This window comes from Sarcophilus harrisii, chromosome 1, assembly GCF_902635505.1.
Source record: "Sarcophilus harrisii chromosome 1, mSarHar1.11, whole genome shotgun sequence".
Lineage (NCBI taxonomy): Eukaryota > Metazoa > Chordata > Mammalia > Dasyuromorphia > Dasyuridae > Sarcophilus > Sarcophilus harrisii.
The window spans coordinates 689,324,011-689,349,917 of NC_045426.1; the positions used below are offsets into that span (position 1 = coordinate 689,324,011).

Sequence of the window (25,907 nt, forward strand, 5' to 3'; positions counted from 1 at the left end):
TTGTTCTCTTGGTGTACTCCTCTTAAGTCTTATGACAAGTATTAAGAGTAGCATTAAGCATTTTGTGCTTACCTGTCAGTCTTTGCCTGGAAATGGTCAGGGATTCAGTCTGTTCTTGGAAGTAAAAGGCCACTATATTGGGACACAGTTGGCTTTAGGCTTAGGTTTCTGTTGTTCCTTTTCCTGGTTGGGACAATGACAAAGTCGTATCTCAGTTTACCTTAGTTGGGTGAATTGTTCCTCCCAGACCCTGTTTACCCCAGGGTGTCATTCCTGTATCTGACAGTCAACACAAGGCCGAGCTTACAAGTGATAGATCCCACTTGTTATATCTTCATTTTAGGATGCTCCAGTTAAGTTGTGCGACTTTGGATTTGCCAAAATTGACCAAGGAGACTTGATGACGCCACAATTCACCCCTTATTACGTAGCACCTCAGGTAAGAATGAGCTTTTCCTGTTCCAGAAACATTTTTTAATGTGAAGAAATGAATGCCTTGTTTATCAATATTCTTTTGATGCCATCACCTTCTTTCCTTCTTAGGTTCTTACAAATGAGAGTTTTTAGAAGTAAGATCCAAGAGCATGGCTAGCATTTTATTAAGGTGTTATTTGGCTTAGCTTTAGGAACATGGGATAATATTCACTTATACCTGATTTAAAGTGCTCAGTCATATGCAAGTTTTCTTCTGTACTGTTGGTTCAGAGAGGACATCATAGAATGCAAATGTCAAATGGGGGCTGAAACGTCACAGAAGTGAGGAAGCTAGAGGAGAGCATCTCACTGCTCTTAGTGTCAGCAGGTGGTCTGGCCCAGAGGAGAGACCCTGGAGGCCTAGAGGCCTAATGAGGGGGTGTTCCATGGCAGAGCGGGGCTTCGCACCCCACTCTCCCGACCCTGAAATTGTCTGTTCATTTCTCTTCTGAACCTCTACTAGTGATCTTTGAAATGATAATACTAATACTAGCATTTATGATACACTTGGAGATTTATAAAGCACTTTATAAGTATCATCTAGTTTTTATCCTTACAACAACTCTTGGAGTTAGGTCCTGTTATTGTCGTGCCCATTTTATAATTGAAGTAACTATGGCAGGCAGAGATGGTCTCTCTATCTCTGGAGTGACCTTCCCAGGGCTACATAACTAGTGAGTGTCTGAGGTTCGTTTGAATTCATCTCTTGCTTGTTCCGGGTGCTGCCTCAGAAATGATAAGTTACACTGCCTTTACCATTCATTAATCAATCTCAAGCAGCATGATCATACACACTTAATAGAGTCACGATGATGGCTAATATATTCCTAAAATAACATCATAATAGTAACCCTAATAACTCAGCCTTCTAGCAATCTGATGTTATTTTTCAGCCATGGGAACTGAATCTCAGAGTTTAAGCGATTTTACTAGAATTACACAGTTGGTCTCTGGGAGAGGCGGGATTGAACCCTTGGCTTCCTGACCCAAGGCTGTCCCTCTGTCCACATTGCCACAGAGTTCCACAAAAGGTTGGGGGACTGGAGAAGAGGTAGTGCACCAATTCTCCAAAAAGGAGAGAGGGTGCCCAGCAAAGTGCCGGAGTGTGCTGGTCAAGGAGATGTCAAGGGCCTTTTCAGGGGAGGCCGGCGTGCCCTCCTTGGGAGCCGGCCCTGTTGAGCTAACTTCATTTCCTTTTATTTGTGGTAGTTCCAAGAGTGGGAGCTGAGGGGACTGCTGAGAAAAGGTTTGCCTCAGTTTCAGTAGAGTTTTCTGACAGAGTTTCCCAAGTTACCCTTGTGTACAGGACAGAGAAATGTGGCCTGGTCAGTGAGGGAAAGGATGGGCTGATGGAAACTCAACTCAAGAGTGTAAGTCTCCATGCCTCTAGGTTAGCTGGGGGAGCTGTCTCCAGGGGAACGCTGCTCGGTCCCAGGACTTGGATGTAGATGGTGGGCTCCTCACCTTTGTGGATGGCATAGAACTGGCATGAATCCAGAAAGAGCTCAACAGGCTCCAATTGGCTGTGGGCCCAGTCTCATAAAAAAACAGTTAATGGACATTGCTGAAAAGGCCTCCCCTGAATTTAAAAGGTCCCTGTACCACATATAGGGTCTGGGGAGCTGCAGGAAGGTGATAGTTCAAGTGGCCTGGAAGTTTTAGTGGCTGTGAAGTTCCTGAGGACTCAGGATAGCAGCCCAAGAGAAGTAGAGTGCTGTCAGTCTGCAGTAGGGGAACAGTTGGGTTCAGAATGAGGGAGTTTCTAATTCTGCTCTACTCTGTCCTCGTCAGACCACCTTGAAAGTATTTGACAAGCTTGAGAAAGGATCTGGGAGGAGGGCAGCCAGGATAATATCTCCATATGTCAGTGCCCTCATTGTTATTTCTGATGTAATTCAGAGTTGATAAACTTGGTTCCTTTGGTTTTAACAAAATATTTTGGAGATATGGTTAAACTTGAATCTTACTGATTTTTCCATTCTTCTTGGAGGTTTTTCTCTAAAATGGGGCCCTAAAGTTTTATCCATTTATTTTTAGTAAAATCTCAAAGTTGGAAGGGACATTCGATACCATCCAGTCTAAATACATATCTCTTTTTTAAAAATTACATTTTTCAATAAATACAAATCCATTTTTACCCGTCCCATCACCTCTTTTTTCACTAGAGAGGAAAAACTACTCTTGTCACAAATTTGTACAGTCAGGAAAAATAAACTCCTGCATTGACAATGTAAAATAAAAGCTGTCTTTGCACTCTATGTCTCTGTTAGGAGATGGGCCATAGGCTTAATCGTGGTCCTTTGGGATTAAGGTTGACCTTTGTTTTCATCATAGTTCTTAAGTCTTTCATAATTGTTTGTTTTGACAATGTTGTTATCATTGTCCTGGTTCTACTCGTTTCCCTCTGCATCATCTCAAAGTTTCTCTGAAACTGTTTCCTTCATCATTTCTTATTCCACAATAATATTTAATTACAATTCAATACCATAAAACCATTTTCTAATTCATGGGTATCCCTTAGTTTTCAATTCCTTGCCACTACAAAAAGAGCTGCCATAAATATTTTTGCGCACAAGGATCTTTTTTCTCTTTCTTTTATTTCTTTGGAGTGTAGGTGTTCTTGCTTTCCAGAATGGCTTGCCCAATTCATCACAAACAGTTGTGAAAGACGTAATCTTTTTACCCCCTGCATAGGTAGAGGGGGTTTCTTCACCTGGAAGTTCCCTAGTGAAATTACAGAGCCAGCTTGTATCCTTTTTTTTTTTTTTTTTTTTCTTTCACTTTCATTTCTAGTTATATTCTTCCTCCATTGCATACGCAGTAAATTATCCTCTGTTAAAGAATAAAAAAGGAGAGAAGAAAGCGATTCTTCAAAATTAACCAAAATATGGAATGTTTCACACCCATAGTCCCCCATCCCCCGAAGAATGGAGGATTCTCCTTTCTAGATTCAAACATGATCATAATGAACACAGTTTGTACTTTTTGGTTCTTTCCTATAATGTTATTTGTCATCATTGCGCGTGTCTTCATGGTTTTTCATGCTCTCCTCTGTATTAGCGCATTCTAATCTCCCTAAACATCTCTGTTTTTGTCATATTCATCATTTCTTATTGTTGTTGGGTTCAATCATTTTTAATCATGTCCAACTTTTTGTGGCCACATTTGGGGTTTTCTTGACAAAGATAGCAAAGTGCTTGGCCATCTGCTCCAGCTCCTTTTACAGAGGAGCAAAGTGAGGCACACGAGGTAAGGGGACCTGCCCGAGTCACACATAGGATGAAGGGACATGCCCAAGGCAAGGGGACTTAGTGTGAGGGTCCTGCCCAGGGTCCTACACAGGGTGAGGGGACATGCCTGGGGTCCCACACAGAGTAAGGGGACCAGTCCGGGGTCCCAGTGTCCCAGTCCAACTCCAAGCCTGGCACTCCTTCACCTCCTATTGGCCGCTGCGTCTCCTGGAGGAGTTGGGCTCCTGCAGGCTGCCCTGTGTCTTGATTGCCTCCCTCCCTCCCTCTGATCTTCTTGGGCTCTGGGCCTACTCATGGAATCACTGGTCAGAAGCTCAGCCGTACAGACTGAGAATCCTTTTTGTCCCATGGCCAGGAAGCCTATTGGCGGGAGCCACACGCCCTTTGGGGGAGCTCTGAGTGTCTGCCAGGAGGTGGTGATGGTTTGTGCAGTGGGCTGCGCGTCCCCTGTTTCGTCCCACCAGGCCCCAGGTCCTGCCCCCTGACTCGAAGAAAAGTCCTTCCCATGCTTCTTTCCCATTGAGATCCTTCTGGGACCTGGGAGGTGACCATACCCCTGCTGAGTTTTCTCCCTTCAGGTTAAACATTCTCCGTGTCTTTAACTGCCCTTCCTAGGGCTTTCTTCTTTATCATGGTCATCTCCCCTGCTCTTCTCTGAAGGATGGTGGGATGGCACAAGGCATAGGGCATAGGCCCTGAATACAGGAAGACCCAAGTTCAAATCCAGCTTCAGACCCTTACTCACCGTGTGACCCTAGACAAGTCCCCTCACCCTGTTTGCCTCAGTTTCCTCATCTGTAAAATGAGATGGAGAGGGAAATGGCCAACCATCATCTCCAGTGTCTCTGCCAACAAAACCCCCACAAGAGTCAGACCCAACTGAAGTGACTCAACAGCAGCAACATTGAGTCTTCCTTGTGTCTGATTGTTCATTGGTTCTGGACACACCTGAATGCCCAACTTATGCCTCTCATCCATGAGGATAACGGGAATATCTTTCTAAATTAATTAGATGTCAGTCAAGTAATGAGCAAGCACTTATTGGTGCCAGGTGCCAAGCCTGGGCACTTATGCCCTCTCACCCTCATCCACCAGTTCAGTAATCCTGCCAAAACAAGTGAGATTACTTTAGCATGATCAGTTTTTGAAGGAGCCATTTGTTGCTTATTGATCATCATTCTTTCAAAATGGTCACAGACTATTCTTTTAATTCTAAATGCTGGAGGTTTGCAAGGAATGGAAGTCAAGCTCATCAATCCTCAGTTTGCTGACTCCTTGTCTTTCCCTTTTTTGAAAATCCGGTCAGCATTTCTCCCTTTGTAGTCCTGGGAAAAATCATTCCTTCTCCATGATCCTTCAGCCCTGAGCAGTCACAAACTCCAGGACTTTCAAGACCCTAGTTAACATTTCATCTGGAGCTGCTTCCTTCTCTTGGTTTTTAAAGACCTGATTCTGTCCATTTTTAGAGTTAGGGTTAGCTTTTTCTCACGACTCTGGCAGACGTTTGTTGTCCCATCATCTAGGAATGGGTGACCTCTGAAAAAGACAGCAAAAATACTGAATTTGGAGTTGGGGAACCTGGGTTTAAATCCTGTATCTTCCACTTCCTAACTTTAACCTTAAGAACTGGGCTTTCCTTCTCTGACCCTCAAGCATTCGCATTTGCACAATGAGGAGGTTGGTCTAGGTGATTGTCTAGGGTCCAGCCCAGGCTGTTGTCTCCCTTCCTGTGGGCAGGGAGTTGTGATGCATATGCAAAGAAATGCCAGGAGCGCATAAATGGGTTCAGAGTGGTTCATATGGATTTCTCAGTAGAATGAATTCTGATGATAATTTACTTAGCAACTAAGGTTAAAATTTGTCCCCAGCACAGCAAGATATGTTTTTTTAGGAGAGATGAACTTTCCCAACTGGATTCTAACCTTAAAGAAGGAGGAAAAGGACTTGACAAATTTTTGTGACTGGAAAGCTGACCAAAGCCAAGTTGTTTGACCCACTGGCCCTCTTAGAAGTTCTAAGGTCAAAGTGAATGACCTTTCTGGTTAATGGTGATTTTTCTGCTTTTGACTTGGTCCAACAGGTATTGGAGGCACAAAGAAGGCATCAAAAAGAGAAATCTGGGATTATACCTACCTCGCCCACACCCTACACTTACAACAAGGTAAGCTTCTTGGATAGGCATCTCTTCATTGACTCCCGGGAACAGGTACGGAGAGCTGGTCGCTCTGGGGATCTGCCAGAAGGAGCGGGAGCCAGAGCCGGGGAGGGTCAGTCATCTTGCCCTGTTGCCTAATGTGTGATACAGAAGAGTGGAATTTCTCTGGGATGGCCCACTAGCTGTGGGTAACTTGAGGGCATTTGTGCTTTTCTGTGGGGACAGAGTTCTCCCTTGGTCCTGTTTTGTCAGCTTTCCCTCATGCTCTGATTCTGCTTTAAAGCTATGGTTCTCAAATATTTTTGAGGACTCCTTTTTGTTGGTTCAGAATGAACTGGAAGAGTGAGTTTGTGATGACATTGATGAAGGGCTGTCTGATGTTTTCTGAAAGATAACAGAAGAATTTGTGCCAGGAATAAGTGTCGTCCTTTTCATGTTGTAGACACTCAGACACTTAGGCAAGTGTCACCTTTGGTTTGCCCACGCCAATCAAATCACTGATCCTCAAGGAATTGAAGACGGTTACATAAGAGAGTCTCTTGTTCAGAGGATCATCCCGAGAGTACAGATGGCTCCAGAACTGGGAGGGCCCTTTGAGACCAGAAGGTCCAATCCCTCATAGTACAGATGAGGAAACTGGGGCCCCAATGTCCCACAGTTAGTGAGTGACTAAAAGGGGATTTGGACTTGGGTCTTTGTTGACTCCTAAGCCCAGTGGTCTGTCATATAGACCAGACTTTGGGAGGAACTACTCTAGAATAGCATAGGTCTAGGAGTATGGGCCCTATTAAAGGAGCCCTTAGCGTTCTTCAGGGCCTTCAGGATAGCAGGAGATGGTTGGACAGGAAGAGCCAGGGCTGTGAAGTCTCTGAAAAGCCTGGCTGGCTGTGATCAAATCATTTGGCTCCTAAGTCGAGTTGAATGGGGATGGTCTCTAAGGTTCTTTCCAGCCTGAAGATTCTGGAGTCTGGGCCTGCCATCCCATAGCTGCCCCACTATGTGAGGCTGTGCCCATTGCTGCAGTCTACCAAAGGCCAGCTACCCAATCAAGCAACAAAGGAGCATTTCTAAAGTTCCTAGTGTGTGCTGGGCATGCGGAGACAGAGACAGAGGTTGGACAGCTTCTGCCCTCAGAGACCTGTCAAGGACTGCAGCCTGGGAGTTAAATTCCAAATTAACTGTACTTTTGACTGATTAAACCATGTAGACACAACCCGAAGTAATCTATCTGTAGGCATTTGTTGACGCCTCCTCTGTCATGGGCACCGAGACCGCAGAGAGTACGTAAGATTAGTGCAGCACAATGTTGATACTGGGGCTTTGTGGCTTTCCAAGTCTATATGGGGTAGATCCCCTCTTCTTACTTGTATCTGGCCCAGGCCTCCCCATCCCCCCAGTGCAGATCCTGTATTGTGTGACCCCTAGCCCAGTATTCTTTTCACTCCCCTGAACTGCTGGTCTTAATGACTGCTTATTGAGAGCTCACTGGGTTCAAAACATGGTGTTGGGGGGAATCCAGAGTGTTGCTAAGACAGACACTTAGGTTGCCCTTAGGGAATGTCCAGTGTAGCAGGGAGAAGGAAAGACAAACTTCCATCATTGGGATCTAGCAAGGGTGGGCAGGACACAAAACTCAAACCCCTTCTCAAGATAGGTGGCCTGTCTTTTCTAGGAAGACTATGACGGTGATTTGATTTGTTTCTCTTAGGGACTTGTTATTATTAATAAAATGTCAAATTGATGGTGACTGGGTTTTTAATGCAGCACTATGCTGGGAGATTCAAGAGTTCTTCTCCTGTATTCTTATTCTTAGTTTATTTGGGCACCTCAGGAGCCAATAGAAAATCTCATTTGGTGTGTAATAGACATATATCTTTTGGCTTTCTATATCATCAAAATATTTTATATATAATTAACATATAGAAAACATACTTTTCATCGTATAAAACCCCCGAGATAGCAATAACATCTTAAAATTCATAATTATACACACATTTATCTTAATATATAAATAGTATATGTTTATATACATAAAATGTAATCATTATCTTTTGGAGTGTTTCATAATTAAAATTTCCCCCTAATATTCTTTTCCCTCTTCTTTATTGAGAATTGTCCCATATAAAAAAATATATATGTGTGTGTGTATATATATATATATGCATATATCTATATCTATATTTTTTTTGCTAAGGCAATTGGGTTAAGTGACTTGCCTAGGGTTACACAACTAGGAAGTGTTAAATGTCTGAGATCAGATTTGAACTCAGGTCCTCCTGACTTCAGGGCTGGTGCTGTATCCAGTGTGCCACCTAGCTGCCCCTAAAAAGTGATATTTTTTAAAGAAAAAACTGACAGAAGTTGGTCTTATTGATATCATCTCATTTCAGTTTACAATGAAAATGACCTTGGAGAGCAGTGACATTTGGCCCAGGTAGAAGATTCCCATTGTTTCCTTTCCCTAGAGGGAGACAGACCCCCTTGAGCAGATCTGGTTAGTATTTCCAGGGCTAGGAGTTCTCATGTGGAAAGTCAACTTGATAGCCATTTAATCCTAAAAGTTCTTGATTTCCCAAAGAAACAAGGCTCCATTTGCTTTCCTGAACTTTGTCTTCCCAGTGGGGTGGGTAACCCAGGGAGGAAGGAAAGAAGGGGTTCCTCCTTTCCACCATCAAAGGCTTTTTGAACCAGTGCCCGAAGTTGTTTCCAACAAAGCCTCCCCTGACGAGCCCCAAGAGGCCAGGCTCCCCACGGTGGCCAGTGCCCCGGCCTGCTTTCCCGAGTAGGGGTAGCCCCTGCGCCCCGGCAGGAGGAGGCCCTGCGGAGCACAGGCAGCCAGACTGGGTCTTCCTTTCCTGGTTCTAGTCACATACTCAGCAGCCTCCAGAATAGGACAGGCCAAAGCAGACTCATCTGGTCTGAGGCCTGCCTCCTATGGCAGCTGCAAGGGAGGAGGCTGGCTGCTAGAGAGCTGGTCCTCCTCACTGCCCTTGCCCCTGTCCCTGCCTGGTGGGGAACATGGCCAGGGATGCGGGGTGCAGGGCATGTGGCCAGGGATGTGGGCTGCAGGGATTAGGTCCGAGGGCCTGCTTCGGGCATTACTCTGCCCCTTGTCCCCGTGGGACCTCTGCCTGCAGACCCTCACCTCGCTTGGTCTTTTTCTCTTCTGTGAGCTGGTGGACTGGGAATCTTCTTGCTCTGAAGTCGGGGTCCTGATTGTCTGCATTGCTTATTGTTAAGTGCTAACTGGGTGCAAGAGGAAGTGCCGGATTTAGAAGCTTACAGTCCTGGAGGGAGAAATCCGCACCCAGAGCCACACTGCTGGCTGGATAAAACAGAAATGGGGACCGGGGGGGGGGGGGGGGGGGGGGGGGGGGGGGGGGGGGGGGGGGGGGGGGGGGGAGGGACAACTGTTGGTGCAGCACCTCCCATGGGCCAGGGGAGCTATTACAACCCCTTTTATACAAGAGGACGGGACAGACAAAAGAGAAGCGGCTTGTAAGGTCACATCCCCAGAAGCATTGGAGTCTGGGTCTGAATTTGGGGCTTTACAGCTCCAGGACCAGGTACCTCAGACAGTGCTACCTGAGAGGTGATGTTGGCACTGGGCTGGTTTTAAAGTTCAGAATTCAAAGGGGAAGTGGAGGACGGAGGCAGTGCCAGGCCCAGAGCAGCCTCTGGAAAGGCAGAGAGGGAGGGTGCATGCCCAGCAACGTGGAGGGAGGAATGAGGCAAGAAGACAGTTGCCAGGAGCCACTTGGCAGGTGGGTTGTGGCCTAGGGAAGGCCTGAAATGGTCTGCAGCCAGATGGAGGCCCCTGGCTTGGAGCCTGAGCCCTCCAACTCCTGGGATGGGGGGCCAGAGAGCCATTCTGCTTTTGTCAGAACGTTCTCATCTATGTGGGGAGGCCCAGGGAGTCTGCTTCTGGATCTAAGTCTTCAGGCTGGAAGAGTCCTTAAAGGGCCTCCGGCCCAACCCCTCATTTTACTTTGGTTTTCTGTCTTCAGAGGTGGGGACTCCGACACCCTGCCCAGCTCCCTGCCTTCACATAGCCTGTCTCTGCGGATGGTGGGAGGTTTGGTTCCGGGCCCCTGCCTGTCCCATGGTGCCCCAAAGTGACCCTCTCCTTGCTTTCAGAGTTGTGACTTGTGGTCCTTGGGGGTGATCATTTATGTGATGCTGTGCGGCTACCCACCTTTTTACTCCAAACATCACAGTCGGACAATCCCAAAGGACATGCGGAGGAAGATCATGACGGGAAGCTTTGAGTTTCCGGAGGAGGAATGGAGCCAGATCTCAGAGATGGCCAAAGACATTGTGAGAAAGTGAGTCCGCACTTGAACAGGTCACAGGGACCGGAGGGGGTGGCTGCTGTGGGATGGCGATCTCTACCTTCCCCAAGGGACAGCCATCCCCATCATAGGATTTCCCACAAACCTGGGTGCTTTCTTCGTCAGTCTTGGTGCTTCCCTCCTGAGGCCAGAAACCGGGGATCACCGGCAAGGACAGGTGCCTTTGGGGTCCCCGTGTGGTTATGGCTCGCAATAGTTTGGAGACTGTGCTGACCAAGGCCTCTTTAACTAAAGCCAGGTCCTTCCTGTGCCCCTGAGGCTGGAAGGGCAGGCAGGGCGGCCCCCCTCTGGCCTGCTCCCAAGTCTGCCTGTGCTCCCCTTGCTCGCATTCCCTGAGGCTCTCCTGGAGGACCCCCATCTGCAGGGAGCCTTTGCAATGCCTTGAGTTTTGACTAAATTTTTTTCTTACCTTGAAGGAAATAATCGCCTCCTTGAAACTTCTTCCCTCGTTCTAGGTTCTGCCCTTGGGGGCCGGGGGGTGCAGGTCTAGTCCCTTTTTTGTGGGATATGAGAGCTGACAGGCAGTCTTAATGCATTTTAAAGTTTGCAAAGGCAGCTCAGTAAATACATGTAGAAGACCTGAGTTAGACACCGTTAGTGTTTGGGTGATACTAAGCAAATCACATCACCTCTGTCTGCCTCAGTTTCCCCAACTATAAAATTGGGATAAAAACAGCTTCTATTTCACAAGATTGTTGTGAGGATAAATGAGATAATAACTGTCAAGTGCTTAAGATAGGGCTTAGTATATAGTAAATGTTTAATAAATGATTAGGTGGCTCCACCCTTTCCCCTGTCCTGGGCAAAGCTCTTTTCCTGTACAATGTATCCAGTAGCTTAAGTTTAAAACTCTGTATTAAGATTTTTAGGGCATCCTATATTGTCTCATTTGGTTCTCATGACAACCTTGTAAAGTAGAATCTTTTACTGTTCCACTTTACAGTTGAGGAAATTGAGCCAAATGAGTGACGTGCCCAGGTCAGTTAGAATCTATGACTGGATTCGAACTCAGGTTTTCCTGACTCCAAATCTAGCATCCTCTACTAGTACTGTTCACACATTTCAGGGTACTCACTCTACCCCTTTTTATGGGAGATTCAGTCAGTCTTATGGATCTAACTTGAACTGAGATTCTGAGTTTGAAGGAGCTGGTTGGACTGGCTTGATTTTCTAGGCATATGTGTCTGAGGACTTGCTTTCCCCCATTGCCAGAGAAATAGCTGAGTGATGTTCTAACAGGATGCAATGTCACATCCTCTCTATAGCCACTGCCGATTTATTGTTAGAAGATTCACTAGGAATTAGAATTTGTAAGTGGACCTTAGAGGAAAGTAGGATTTTGACCACTTTTGAGTTTATTTATATTGAGTTTGTATTTATATTGATTATGTATATTTATATAAAACAAAATTTGTTTTGTTATTCTTAATTTGACAAGTACTAACAAATAGCAGTATTTCCATATATACAAAGAACTGAAAAAAAGAATTGTACATGAACTGTGATTCTCCTTTATGTATATGTTATTTTGTCAATTCTAGAGCTATTGGCCTTTATTTCCCTGAAGAACCTTCTATTCTAAATTTTTATCTCTATAATATTTTATTTTTCCAAATACACATAAAGATAATTTGACATTCATTTTTGTAAGATCTTGTGTTTCAGATTTTTTTCTCCCTTCCCTCCTTTGACTCCCCCTCCCCAAGACAGCAAGCAATCTGATATAGGTTATATATGTACAATCCTTTTAAACATATCCATATTTTTCATGTTGTTCAAGAAAAATCAAATCAAAAAGGAAAAACCATGAGAAAGAAAAAGCAAACAAAAAAAGGGTGGAAATAGTATGCTTTGATCCACATTCAGTCTCCAATGTTCATGGCATTTTCCATCCAGTCTCTATTGGAGTTGTCTTGGATCACCTCATTGTTGAGAAGAGCCAAGTCCATTACAGTTGATCATCATATAATCTTGTTGTTACTGTGTACAGTGTTCCCTTCACTTAGTATCAATTCATGTAATCTTTCCAGGTTTTTCTGAATCAGCCTGCTCATCATTTCTTACAGAACAACAATACATTCACACACCATAACTTATTCAACCATTTCCCAACTGCTGGGCCTCTACTCAATGTCCAATTCTTTGCTTCTATAAAGGGTTGTTATATACATTTTTGCACATGTGGGTCCTTTTCCTTCTTTTATGATTTCTTTGGGATATAGACCCAGTAGAGACACTACTGTTGGTGTGTGCACATTTTGATAACCCATTGAACGTAGTTCCAAATTGCTCTCCAGAATGGTTGGATAATCTCACAAGTCCACCAGCCATGCATTAGTGTCTTAGTTTTCCCACATCCCCTCCATCATTTATTATCATCTTTTCCTGTCCCTAAGCCAGTCTGAAGGTGTGAGGTACTACCTCAGAATTGTCTTAATTTGCATTTCTCTAATCAATAATGATTTAGAGTATTTTTTCAAATGACTAGAAATGACTTTAATTTCTTTATCTAAAAATTGTCTAGAATCTTCTATTTTTTATGTGCAATCATTTTTTTTTACATTATATTATGGAAATGGTTGTTTTGTTCCACAATTAAAAAAAGAACACTGATGACCAGGAGACATAGTCTCACTATCATTATAGTGCTGATACTTACAGATATAAATTTAGATGGTTAAATGGGAAAGCATTCCTCTCTTGCATGGAATGTCAAGGATTAATATGATTTATATTTCTATCCTATCTGTGTTTATATGTTTGTTTTTTATTTTTTATTTTTAAAATACATGCATAGGTAGTTGTTAACATTCACATTTGCAAAACATTGTGTTCCAATTTTTTTTCTCCTTCCCTTTCCCTCACCCCTTTTTGCAAATTATCTAGAGAAAGAAAACAAAAATCAAACAAACAACAACAAAAAAAGGTGAAACTACTATGTGGTGGTCTACACTCAGTTCTCACCATCCTCTCTCTGGGCATAGATGGCTCTCTCTACCACAGGACTATTAGAACTGGCCTGAATCACCTTGCTGTTGAAAAGAGTCTCACTGATATTCTTTAGCCCTGTATGATGAGCTTTTAGGAGGAGATGGAAGAAGGTCACATAGGATGAGCAGGCATGGAAGGCTTATGAGGTTGGAGAGAGCCAGTTGAGTATTAGAAAGTGTCAATGTTCTTCTTTGTCCCCTTCTATCACTACTTCTTTTCTATGCCTCCAAACCCAAGATTTGTGTAACTCCTGAGTGTAGCCAAGCAAAACAGAGCCATACATTTGCCATGTCTGAAAATGAATGTCTCCTCCTTCATCCCTGAACCATCCCCTCTTTTTGGGGAACTCATTTTATTGTCATTTCCCAAGATTGTGCCTGGTCTCTGCAGTGATCAGTGCTCTGAAGGCTTTCAGTGTTCGTTGTTGTTTACAGTGTTAGTCATTCTACAAGTTGTTCTCTTGATTCTGCTCCCTTCATACACAATTTCTCAGGTTTTTCTTTCAGCTTATTAAGAGAGAATTGAAGCAGGGATAGGTCAGAGAAGTGAATGATACGATGCAGGAAAAGGGAATTAACAGGACCAATGCCCACATGGGCCAAGCTTGAAGAGGAATGCTGTAGGCAGCCCAAGAGAGCTTGGCAAACCAAAGCTGGATCGAAAATGGCCTCCCAATAACCAGTCTCGATACCATTTGCTTTAGAGTTGGGTGCCCTTAAGATGGTTTCTCAGCAGACAGATGGATCTGTTGAACAAAGGGCAGAACTTGGATCAAAAAGACCTGGGTTCCGATTCTTCCTCTGAAACTTAGCAGCTTTGTGACCATGAGCAGTCTGCTTCTTACCTAGCCTCAGGCAAGGCCCTGAGATTTATATCCCTCAGAGTTATATCCAGTAGAAGTAAACTCTTTGAAGACAAGGACTTGTTTTTGTCTTTGCACACTGAAACACACCTTAGTTATTTTTTTTTTGGTTAGTTCAGACCTTTGCTTTATTTCATCTGTGTCTAGGAATCTTTTGCTTTGGAAATTGCTTTTACGTGAGCATAGCAACAGCTCATTTGTGTCCCAGAATGTTCCTGGGGTACTGAGAGTTTGTTATTTTCTGGTCTGTGGACATACAAAACAACATGTATCAAAGGCAGAGACTGAATATCAGAACATGTAGGGAACAAATACTTCCTAAATGCTTTTTGAACTGAAGCAGCTCCCCATGGGCTGTGGGGGGCCTCTTTAATGATGCAGTCACAGATCATTGGCTTATTGATGTTTCTGTGTTGGGGGAAACAGATCCAAGAGACATTAGACCATTGCTGATGTGGATGATGGTTATAGAATATAGAAATACTTCGTTCTTGTTTCATTTCTGTTTCCTCTTCCAAGGACAATATTCTTTGAACTGGAAAAGCCAGAAAATAACTAAAAGAGAATTCTAAACCAAACAAATAAGAAAATAATAAGAAAACCAGTAGACTTGGATGCCCAGATGAACTCTAAAGATGCTGGAAGAATTGGCGCCTGTGCTAGCTAAGCAAGCATTGGTCATCATGGAGCTTCCCTGAAGTCAAAAAGGTGGTGCAGCAGGAGTGAGGAAGGTTAGCTGGTTGCCTGGTTTTTGACAGGAAGGGTGTGAAAATACCTTAGAGCAGTGGAGTGCCTGAAGAGGAGTGGGCTTATGCTCTCTGGAGTCTTCAGACAGAAGCCTTGGGGCCTTCTTGCCAAATGGGTTGTCCATCATTTGTTGGATAATCCTCTTCTGTTCTAGATTGAACTGGTGTGGCATACTATATGGCCACAGGATGGTGTGAGGAACTGAGAGATTTTATAGAGAATCAGTCCATCCAAATGCATCTGCTCTATTATGCTAAATGCCAGGGATTAAGAAGGAGCACAATTATTTCTTTCCTTCAAGGTACTTACATTCTATTGGGGAAACAGCCTGTAAATATGTGTTAGTTGCATGTATTTGTATACATGTATATGTAAATTCAGCTAGTAAATACATGCAAGTTACGTGTTAGGGATGTATAAAGTTAATGGGAGATTTTTCAAAGGGGAAAGCACTAGTGGCAGGGGCAAAGGAAAAAGGCCTTGTGGAGAAGAGAGGATTTGAGATTAGAGATATATTGAGAGTTTTTTTGCCCAATTCTAGCCCAAGTGTAGGCTGTTTCAAGTGGATTTTATCCCCATAGTATCACCTAATTTAGGGAATTCTGATCATTACCCATCAGAGGGGGCCTAAGCCTAATGAAAGCTCACAAGATACTATAACAGTAGAAGCGCGCACTCGCGCTCTCTGTCTCTCTCTTTCTCTCTCTCTCTCTCTCTCTCTCTGTGTGTGTGTGTGTGTGTGTGTGTGTGTGTGTGTATATATATATAAAATCTCCCTCTCCTCTCCCCCCCTCCCTCTCTTGGCTGCCTTTCCAGCAAGATCTTGACATATGCCATGCCTCTGATGGCTATTGAGGATGCAGAAGGTGTAGATAAGCCCTGGAAATTCATCTGGGTCTGATTCATCATCATTCAGTTAGCAGACATTTATTAAATATTGTTTATGTGTCTGGCCCTCTTATCCAAAGGCAAGAATACAAAGACAAAAAGGAAACAGCCCCTGCACTCAAGGAGCTGATCCTTGTTGCACCTAGGAAGTTTATCACATCCAGATAAACCTAAGATTGTTTGGCAGGAGGGGGATCAGGAAAAATTTCTTGTGGAAGACAGTGCTTAAGTGGAGTCTTGAAATAAGGGAAGGATTTTGTGAGATGGGGGCAAGGAAGGGAGAGCATTGCAGGGTGTTGATGGTTAATGCAAAACCACAAATGGGGAAGAGAGCTTTGTAGAATGGAACAGTGAGACTGGTTTGACTGGGCCACCAAATTCATGAAGGGGCATAATGTGTAATGTTATTGGGAAAATAATGGTGATTATTCTTCAGAGAAACTGGTGAGCCTAAATTATAACACTTGCTTTCACTTCCTTTTGCTTCTGTGCAGTTTTTCTTGCCAGTTTTGTCCTTCATAACTGCTTGAATGCTATTAGCCTATTGAGCAAGCAAGCCTTACTGGAAAGGACTCTGGATCTGAAGGCAGAAAGCCTGCGTTCCTGTCCTCAGTCTACACTGATTACCTGGGTGACCTTGTCAAGTCATTTCATCTCTCTGGGTCTTAATTTCCCTATCTCTAAAATTAAGTGATTGGACTTTAAGACATTTAAGTGTTCATATGATCCTAATGGAAATCTGTACTTTGCAGGTGGCTTTGTGGTAGTTTTTTTGCAGTCTCTAGCTTTCTAGAAAGTGAAAGACATAATCTCTGTAATGTGTAACTAATGTAATAAGAAATTATAGCTTTATTCCAAATACTTTGAACTGAGTAGCTCAAAGAGTCCCAAACTTTGAAAGATCAGCTGGATAACTGAGACTTGAACAGAAGTAGTAGTTGGGAAGGGAATGCATTAGAAGCCAATTTGGTTTGCTAAGGGTAACCAGAAATTTATGGGTCAGTTCCCCATACCTGATTTAAATATCCATAGATTGTGTAGCAATATCCCAAGTCAGTGCTGATGCTCTGCCCTCGTAAGTCCTGACATTTAGCTTTAGACCGACATCCCTGGAGCTCCAGTCTTTGTCCCAGTGAAAGCAAGAGCAAGTCTGTGGACTTAATTAGAGCTTTTTTCCTCATTTGTACTCACTGTTGGCCAGCATAACCATTCAACTAAGTCATCTTTTGTAAAAAGATTGTAAAAAATTAAAACTCAGAAATTTAGTCCTTGAATTTCAGATTGCCTCTGAAAAGCTACATGTAGTTCAGAGGTTGTCTAAATGTACCTGAACTGAATCCTTTTCTTGGTGGCACATCCTTTCTGCTTCTGCTAAGTCATCTGTAACACGAAGCCATGCAGGTCTGATCCTAATAGTGGGCTAGCAATGCAACCCCAGAGTGAATTGACTAGGGACTCTTGAAGGAACAGCAGGATCAATGCTGGGATTCCCCAGGCACAGTTTTTTAGGTACCTTGAGCTGCATTGAGCTTGACTGGCAAATGGGGGAAGGCGAGGAGAAGCTGAGAAGGGTGAGAAGCAGCTCTAGGCCATGTGTTTCTATTAGAATTCCTACCAGTAGCGGGACACGTTAGGAGTGTTTGTCTTCTTCCCACAGGTTGCTGAAGGTCAAGCCGGAGGAGCGGCTTACCATTGAGGGGGTGTTGGACCACCCCTGGCTAAACTCAACTGAAGCTCTGGACAATGTGCTGCCATCTGCCCAGCTGATGATGGACAAGGTTTTTGCTGATACCTCTTTTGTTTCTGGGAAATGTCTGGGCAAAGGGTCATGTTATGGTCAGCTATCCTTTTAGGAGAGTAACGTGGTCCCGAGAAATGTGATATCATTTGTGTGACAGGAAGTATTTTCATAAAAAATTAGACCAAGACTTGGGAGAGGTAGACTCCAAGAAACTACTGACCTAGGGCTGGAGTGGTTGAAATATAGGTCTATTCCCAGTTACTTTAAGTGTTTATTGAGCACCTACCTCCCGTGTGTCCACCCCTATATTAAGCATTATGGGTTATAGAGAAGGGTTGGTTCCTGACCTCAGGCTGCTTAACACTTTGTATCTAATGTAGAAAACAGTTGGAGAATAGTGTCAGACAGTAGATAATTGTGTCATTGTATAGGACTGAGAAGGCTTTCAGAGAAAAGGGTAATTAACGTGGCCCTAAGGAGCCATAGCTCTTCATAAGGGTTAGTAAAGCACTATGAACAAAAGCCTAGAGTTTGAACATGGTGGGAAATGAACTTATCGTGGATCATGGTTAAAGGCAGATTAAGTTGGATAGGGAGAGGGAGCCAGGTTGTGCAAGCCAGGCAGGAGAGTTCAGACTTAATGGCACAGGGACCACCCCAGGTTTCTAATGACCCAGGACTCTAGAGAAGGTGGTGTTTTAGGAAGGTTAGTAGCAATTATGTGTGCCTTTGATTGGAAGGAGAAATGGCTTGTAGAGAAGTCATCCAGAAATCTGTGGCAGTAATCTAGGTATGAGATGGATGAGTTTGTTGGTATTTGGAAGAAAAAAGAAGGAATGGCTGGATAAATGGAATATGAAGGACATTGGAGAAGAGAAATCCTTTGGAAGAATTTGATTCCATGCTAGATGTAGAGAATAAAGGAAAGGGGAGATTTCAGAGACAATGCAGTAGTTTTGAGGCTAGAGAGCAATGCTATAATTGACAGAAAGTGGAAATTGGAGAGGTAAGATAGTTTGGGAGGGAAGTTGGGGAAATTGGGTTTGGTTTTGGTTTTGGATTATTGAAATGATAGTATCGAGACATCTGGGTAGAAGCATTCATTAACCATTTGGAAATATGGGACCTCAAGTAAGAGGTCAAGACCAGTAGTGTAGATTTGGTGCCAGAAAGATGGTCTGGTCGAAACCGTAAGAAGAGACAAGCTGTTCAAAGGAGTGAGTGAAAAGACAAAAAAAAAAAAAACAGAGGGCCAAAGACTGGGCCCCATTTGGGGGGCAGATGGTGGAGGAAGAAGAGCCATGATTTGGGAATTCTTTATTGTATGCTGGCTCCAGCGAGACTTTCTCTAAGGCTGTGTAATAATGCCAAAAAGTAGCTCTCAAATGTGATGGAAAGAACGCTGATCTTAGGGTCTGAATCTTTTTTTTTTTTTTTTTTTTTTTTTTTTAATTTAATAGCCTTTTATTTACAGGTTATATGCATGGGTAACTTTACAGCATTAACAATTGCCAAACCTCTTGTTCCAATTTTTCACCTCTTACCCCCCCACCCCCTCCCCTAGATGGCAGGATGACCAGTAGATGTTAAATATATTAAAATATAAATTAGATACACAATAAGTATACATGACCAAAACGTTATTTTGCTGTACAAAAAGAATCAGACTCTGAAATATTGTACAATTAGCTTGTGAAGGAAATCAAAAATGCAGGTGGGCATAAATATAGGGATTGGGAATTCAATGTCATGGTTTTTAGTCATCTCCCAGAGTTCTTTCTCTGGGCGTAGCTGGTTCAGTTCATTACTGCTCCATTGGAAATGATTTGGTTGATCTCGTTGCTGAGGATGGCCTGGTCCATCAGAACTGGTCATCATATAGTATTGTTGTTGAAGTATATAATGATCTCCTGGTCCTGCTCATTTCACTCAGCATCAGTTCGTGTAAGTCTCTCCAGGCCTTTCTGAAATCATCCTGTTGGTCATTTCTTACAGAACAGTAATATTCCATAATATTCATATACCACAATTTATTCAGCCATTCTCCAACTGATGGACATCCATTCAGTTTTTAGGGTCTGAATCTTAGGAAAGTGTGTAATCTGCAGTACAGAAGCATGCTTTACTGTGTGAGCTTACTAGATGCTCTCTGACATTCAGCCAGTCTCTATTTGCACTTCCTTTGTTAGAAGAGTTCTGCTGAGGGTCGCATGAAATGGTCTATGTTAGATTGCTTGGTAACAACAAGAGAGTACTCAAATGAATTGTTAGTACTCCACTGCTGCTATTATTACTACTTTTATTGTATTTGCTCCTATTAGTGCTGCTGCTAGTTTGTTTTTTAAAGTGTAACTCTTCAGTTGCTCTAATCCTGATGGCCCCAGTAAACCCTAACCCTAACCCTAAATGTCATGACGGGATCCTCCAGACCATCCTGTGATACTTGATGAAATTGGGTTGAAGGTTTTGGATTTCACCCCAACATGCCCACATGCCTTTTTCAATCAGTCAGCAAGTATTTATTAACTGCCTGCTATATACCAGGCACTGTGTCAAATGCTAAACTAACTCTGCTGCTTTCTATTCAGGCAGTAGTTGCTGGAATCCAACAGGCTCATGCAGAACAGCTGGCCAACATGAGAATCCAGGACCTCAAAGTCAGCCTCAAACCCCTGCACTCTGTAAATAATCCCATTCTCAGAAAGAGGAAATTGCTTGGGTAATTTGGTTTTGTTTCTGGATTGCTTTATTCTCTTTTCAAACAACAAGGCTAATGTGGTTTGGTTCTGCCTTCCCAAACCTAGCCATGCAAGGAATCTTCAATTTCCTTCAGGGGGTGGGGGAGGATCCAACTCATTATGCTCAAGGCATTTTCAGAATTTGGGAGATGTTATCATGATATTGTTGAGCAAAGTCTTTCCTTGGGTGCATTGGAATTAACATCTTTTTCAGAGATTTGGATTGGGGAAATCTGACTTTTAAAAAAAAATTACTTTTCCTTCAATATTTCAAAGCACGAAGCCAAAGGATGGTGTCTATATTCATGACCCTGAGAATGGAGCAGAGGACTCCAATGTGGCACTGGAGAAGCTACGAGATGTCATTGCTCAGTGTATTCTCCCCCAGGCTGGTAAAGGTCACACTCTTTAAGAATGCTTTCTTTGTTTGTACGTCTCTGTGTGTGGGGTGTGTGTGTGTGTGTGTGTGTGTGTGTTTGTATTTAGGGTTTGAAAGTAGCAAGTCTTTTTATGGTGGCCCTTCTGTCTTTGTGTTTTAAAGGCTTCAGGGTAATCCTGTGTCCACTCTGCAAAGTCAGTGTGGAGCCTCAGAGATGCATTAATACTCTCTCTTTGGGTTTCCTTGCCCTTTGTACTTTTGTAGGGAGGAATGTGGTTAAGAGTAGATAGATGAAGTTGGGAGATTTATTTAAAGCTCAGAAGCAAGGGTAGAAATCTGAGATTGAAATCTTGGTGAATCAATCTAGATGGGATCAAAGTGTACAGATTGCTGAGCGTCTCTTCCAGCTCCTTGGTTTAGGAGTCCATGGGAGTCTGTTAGGAGACTTTGATCATGATGCATCTTAGTAGCATTAGAAGTGGCACACTCAGTAGTTTAAAACTGACCCCATTGCTGCTGCGTACAAAGTGTACAAAGCTTGCAGCCCTTGGTGGTTCACGTGGGGAATAATCATCAGCTTCTTATTAGACACTATGGGTCTTTGCAGCAGTCAGAGGGCCAACGAGAGGGCTCACCATCCACACTTTTCTTCTCTGACTATTCAGATTTTAGGAAAATTCCGAGCATCTTCCTGAAACAAACCCTTTCAAGCTAATTCTTTAATGTTTTTGAGATAGGAAAAGAACTCAAGGTAATCAAAATAGCCCGTAGAATTTTGTCCTTTCTGCCTGGGGGTTTCAGAGTCTGGTGGTGGTTGGCCCTGCCTGATGACTAGATTCATGTTTTGTCCCCCAACATTAAGAATTTAGGGCTCTATTCTGAGGGGAAACGGATGGGATTATAAAGAACCAAGGGTGTAAATGACCTGGGATTATCTGGTCCAAGTAGGGAAGGATATTGAGACTGGTGAGGGTTTACATATTTGATCTTTGAGAATCAACTGATCAAAAATCCTGTCTCCTGGTCCTCTCCTTCCCTCCTGCTTCCTTTCTCCTTCCCTTCCCCCAGTCCCTCCAAGCCTCACCTAAGGAAAGGGACTTCTCTGATGCTCCTTCTACCCTGTGCTGCTTCTGAGAAAACACAACTCCCTGTTCATCCCTTTCAATAGGAGAGAACGAAGACGAGAAGCTGAATGAGGTGATGCAGGAGGCGTGGAAGTACAATCGGGAATGTAAACTCCTTCGGGACACCCTGCAGAGCTTCAGTTGGAACGGTATGGCAGGGTAGGGCCAGCAGGGCCGGGCTGGAGAAAGTGGCAGGGCTGGGCCGGGCCAGGGAAGGCTGGGGAAGGTGGCAGGGCCGGGCTCAGTGTTCAGCCACTCCCCCTTGGCCGCCACTGCTGCTGCGTGATTCTCAGGACTCCAGTTCATTCTGGAGGAGAGCGGCTCCAGAGCATTCACTCCCACAAGGATGGGGGTGGTAGGTCTGATAGCTCACAAGATGTGGATCTTTGGGAGAAACCATCTGATTGAAGTAGGCCTCGGGTCTGTGGGCAGCAACTGAGAGTAATAATAATAATGATAATTTGTTTTTATGGAGTACTTCAAAGTTTCTAAGTGCTGTCTGTGGATTTTCTCATTTGATCTTCCCAATAATTCTGGGAAGTAGGTACAGATGGGGAAACTGAGGTAGGAGTCAGGTAACTTGCCCAGGTTCCCACAGCTAGAAAGTGTCATCTTCAAGCCCACCGAGAGGAGGGAGATGGGGCTGAGTTCTGTGGAGCCTGCCTCCTCTTAATGAGCAGCTGAGGGGAGGGAGGTGTCCTGGCCCTCCCTTCCATGAAGGGAGGGTGGAGCTGACCCACGAGCTTGAGCTCTTTGCAGATGACAGACCCCGTTCCCTTCTCCCAGGGTGCTGAGGATTGTTGTGATTGCTGAGTCACTCTAGGTGGTCTTTGAAAAATTGTGCAGATGGGAAGGGCTGCTAGAGGACTAAAGAAGGGCAGGAGTTCTGATTTTTCCCAAAAAAGGAACTGTGGAGTATACAGATGGTGGGCTAATGAGCTTAGTTTTGATTTCTGGCAAAATTCTTAAGGACACTTTCAAAAGGAGTGATGAGTGAACATCTGGAGGAAGAGGCAGGTGGAGAACAGGCCATGTTCCACTGCCCTCGTTTAATTTATGAGCTGGGCTTGTTAGCTAGGTGGCTTTGAAATTGGAACCAAAAAAGTCCTTTGTGGCCTCGTGTTGACTTGGAAGGAGGTCTTTCAGAGTACCCTCAGGGGCTTGGAATATTTTTATCAGGGATCCTGAGCTTGTTTCCCAGGGATGCAGATGTCACCAATCTAGGAAAAATGACTAAGGTGCTGATTGTCTAAGAATTCAAGAGGATGGGGATGGGTTACCACACTGACCAACCTTGAGAAGCTGAATAAGGTCAAATAGAAAGTCTTATATTAGGGCTTAAAATATTACCTTTGCAAACCCAAATAGGGGAAGTGGCTGGACAGTAATTCATCTTTAAGAGGTTTGAGTGTCTTAGGAGATAGAAAGCTAGACTTGGAGTCAGTCACTTACCAACTGTGTGATCCTGGCCCTGTCACTTTTTACCTCAGCTGTAGCCTTGGGATTGTAAGAATACCTCCTTCCTATGAATGTTTTGAGAGGATATTTATAGAGCAATTGGCATGCTTGCTTGCACAAGAAGTTGTTTGTTCTTGAGGCAGCTGGGTGATGAGGCTGTCCTAAAAAGTAACCCGGTTTTAGGCTACCTGAAAAGAATGAGGGCTGACTATCCTGTCATGCTCTACCTTCATCAGAGTTCTTCTGGAATGGTGTATTCTGGGCTCTATATAACTTTTAGAAAGAGCATCAATTAGCTATGACTAGGGTGCTTAAGGACCTCAGAAACACCATTCTAAGTTTTTTTGGAGGAATTGGAGATTTTTAGCCTGGAAAGTAAAGATCGGGGAAGCCAGCCAAGGGGAGGACATTGATAGCTAGCTTCAAACATTGGAAGGGGTGAAATATAGATCAGATCTGTCCTGCTGGTGTCCAAAGGACAGGATGTAGAGAAAGAAGAGAAAAGTTGTTAAAAAATTAAAAGCTTTAAGATCAGTGCAAGTAACAAGTCAAGAAGTCTTCATTCAGACTTGGATGATTCTTGTGTAGAGGTGATTTGGAGTCCGATATGGGTTGGACTAGACTGTTTTCCAGTTCTGTGAGCCAATAAGTACCAAAATGCTGGGAGAGGGGTAGACTCCTCTGGTGCTTTGTGTGGCTGCCGGTTTCTATCCTTGGCAGAGATGAGCTCCATTGGGAGGGGTGTGTCTGTCTGTCTGTCTCTGCTGTGGGTATGTGTTAGAAGGCTCAGGGCACCTCTCTGCCCTCTTTCCCTCGCCACGGACAGTGGGTCTGACCCGACACTGGTAGTTAAAGGCCACATGCAAGTTGTCCTGGGGATCACACTTGGGCACTTGGGGATTTATCCTGAGCTGAATCTCTCTTGGGTGGAGCCGGGTCATATGGTGAGCCAGGCCCAGGCCCTGGGAGCCCTCTGCACTGCGGGATCTCTGCTTCCAGGGCATTCTCTTGCCAGAGCAAGCGTGTCGATACTGACTCGGTTCTTTCTTTTGCTTTTCAGGCCGTGGATTCACAGACAAAGTGGATCGACTAAAACTGGCAGAAATTGTGAAACAAGTGATTGAAGAACAGACAGCTTCTCATGAGTCCCAATAGCCACAGCCTTGGAATATTAGTTTGTTTTTGTTTTATTTTTTACATTTTGAAAATTTATTCCTTAACTGTACAAAGTAATTTTTATGTAAATTAATAAATCATAATTTCATTAAATTTCCATTCTGCTGAAAGATGCTGTATAGGTGTAGATACAAGAATCATTGGTACTGTAATATTTTTTTAAGACAAGCTCAGTTCTTAGAGATAGCTTATCACTTCTGTATTGTTCATTTGTATGTCTCTCAGGACGGGTGATGTCACCAAGATCCTTTGACTTGTAATAGATACAGAGTACTGTGCCAGTGCAGAGCAGCTAAGCAGTTTCATGGGCCTTTCTGCTCTGTAAAAGCTGGAACAGAATTGTGGAATATAATTTCAGAAGGGCCCTGTGTGCTCTCCCCTGAACTATCAGGGCCTGGGACAGCTGGAGCACCAGAGAGGGGCAGCTCTGTTGGCTTTGACCCCAGACGGTCACGGAGGGAGCCCAGCAAGCCAATCCTCAGCCCGCCTGACCTCTGAGGCCAGCGCCATTGGGCTTGCCCCAGGGTGAGGGATTTTTTGGTGCAGAACTTGTCTTATTTCCTTTCCTGTTTTTCTCCTGGTCTTTCTAGGGTGGAATAGTAAGGTCCCCTAAAGTTTTCTCTTTGTGTAATGGTTAGGAATGAAAAGGATTTGAATAGTTTAGTATAAAAGGCAGATTCTAGTCCATTTATTTGTTTTATGCTTGTAGGTTCCTCAAATGTTCGCCTTGTTTTTCCAGCCCTGAATATAAATTTATCTCTCCCTGTTGCCTTTTTTCCGAGGGTTTTTTTGGTTGTTGTTGTTTGTTTGTTTGTTTGTCTTGGTTCCTCCTTCCTTGTTCTTCTGTTGATTCTAAACCTTGGTCGAGGGCGTGGAAGGCTCTGTGTTGTATATATCTGTTGACTCTGAGACTAGAAACTTCTGCATCATTAGGATTTCTTCTCCCCAAATCTGTGCTCTTCTCTCAGCCTATTTGGCCATGTTTCTCCCTCCTGCTCCCATATGTTCACTCAACTGTCATAGCCAGTCATTAGACTGAACATATTCAGAGCATGGCCCTCAATCTGTTATGATATTTTTCTATTTAAAAAAACAAAGGCCTTTAGAGAGACTGGTACCTATGTAGGAAAGCAGACGAGGCGATGGAAGCTGGGATGCCATTCAGGAAGAGAAAAAGGAAATTTGTTCACTTTGACAGTACACCGAGTTGATCAGCTAGCACTGATTAAGACCCGGGACTAGGCTGAGGCAAAAAGTCAGTCAGTGCCTTGAAGGAGCTTCCACTATGGCAGCTCTCTTAACCAGCAAGCACTGATAAAGCTCCTCCTGCTGTGGATCAGTCCCTCCTAGAGCCGGTCTCTGGGGTTAGAGACCAAAGGGAGACAGTCCCTGTTCTTAGGGAACCCCTTCGAGTTCTGGGGTTCTAGTTGACAACTTGGATTTCTTTGGGTTGCTGCTTCATGGCTGCTGACCATTTCCAAGCTTTTTCTGAATGGATCTTCAGGTTGGTTAGAACCTGGGCCAACACATGGGCCAACTCTGACAATTTATCTGTGGCCTGTGGCCATTTA

The 25,907-nt window shown here is 43.9% G+C and overlaps 1 protein-coding gene across 3 annotated transcripts in view; it reads left to right on the top strand.

Annotated features, from left to right (window-relative positions):
- The window catches only part of MAPKAPK5 (MAPK activated protein kinase 5), a 46,283-nt gene extending 21,181 nt beyond the window's left edge, over positions 1-25,102 (top strand). Inside the window, exons 7-14 of one of the 3 annotated variants that reach the window (XM_031948604.1) lie at positions 344-439; positions 5,806-5,886; positions 10,018-10,205; positions 17,378-17,498; positions 20,050-20,180; positions 20,476-20,597; positions 21,747-21,851; positions 24,221-25,102. In XM_031948604.1, the coding sequence (XP_031804464.1) occupies positions 344-439; positions 5,806-5,886; positions 10,018-10,205; positions 17,378-17,498; positions 20,050-20,180; positions 20,476-20,597; positions 21,747-21,851; positions 24,221-24,315 (939 nt within the window). In that variant the 3' untranslated portion in view covers positions 24,316-25,102. The other 2 variants (XM_031948605.1, XM_031948606.1) reach the window with 2 other exon arrangements.
- Positions 25,103-25,907: the final 805 nt, after the last annotated feature.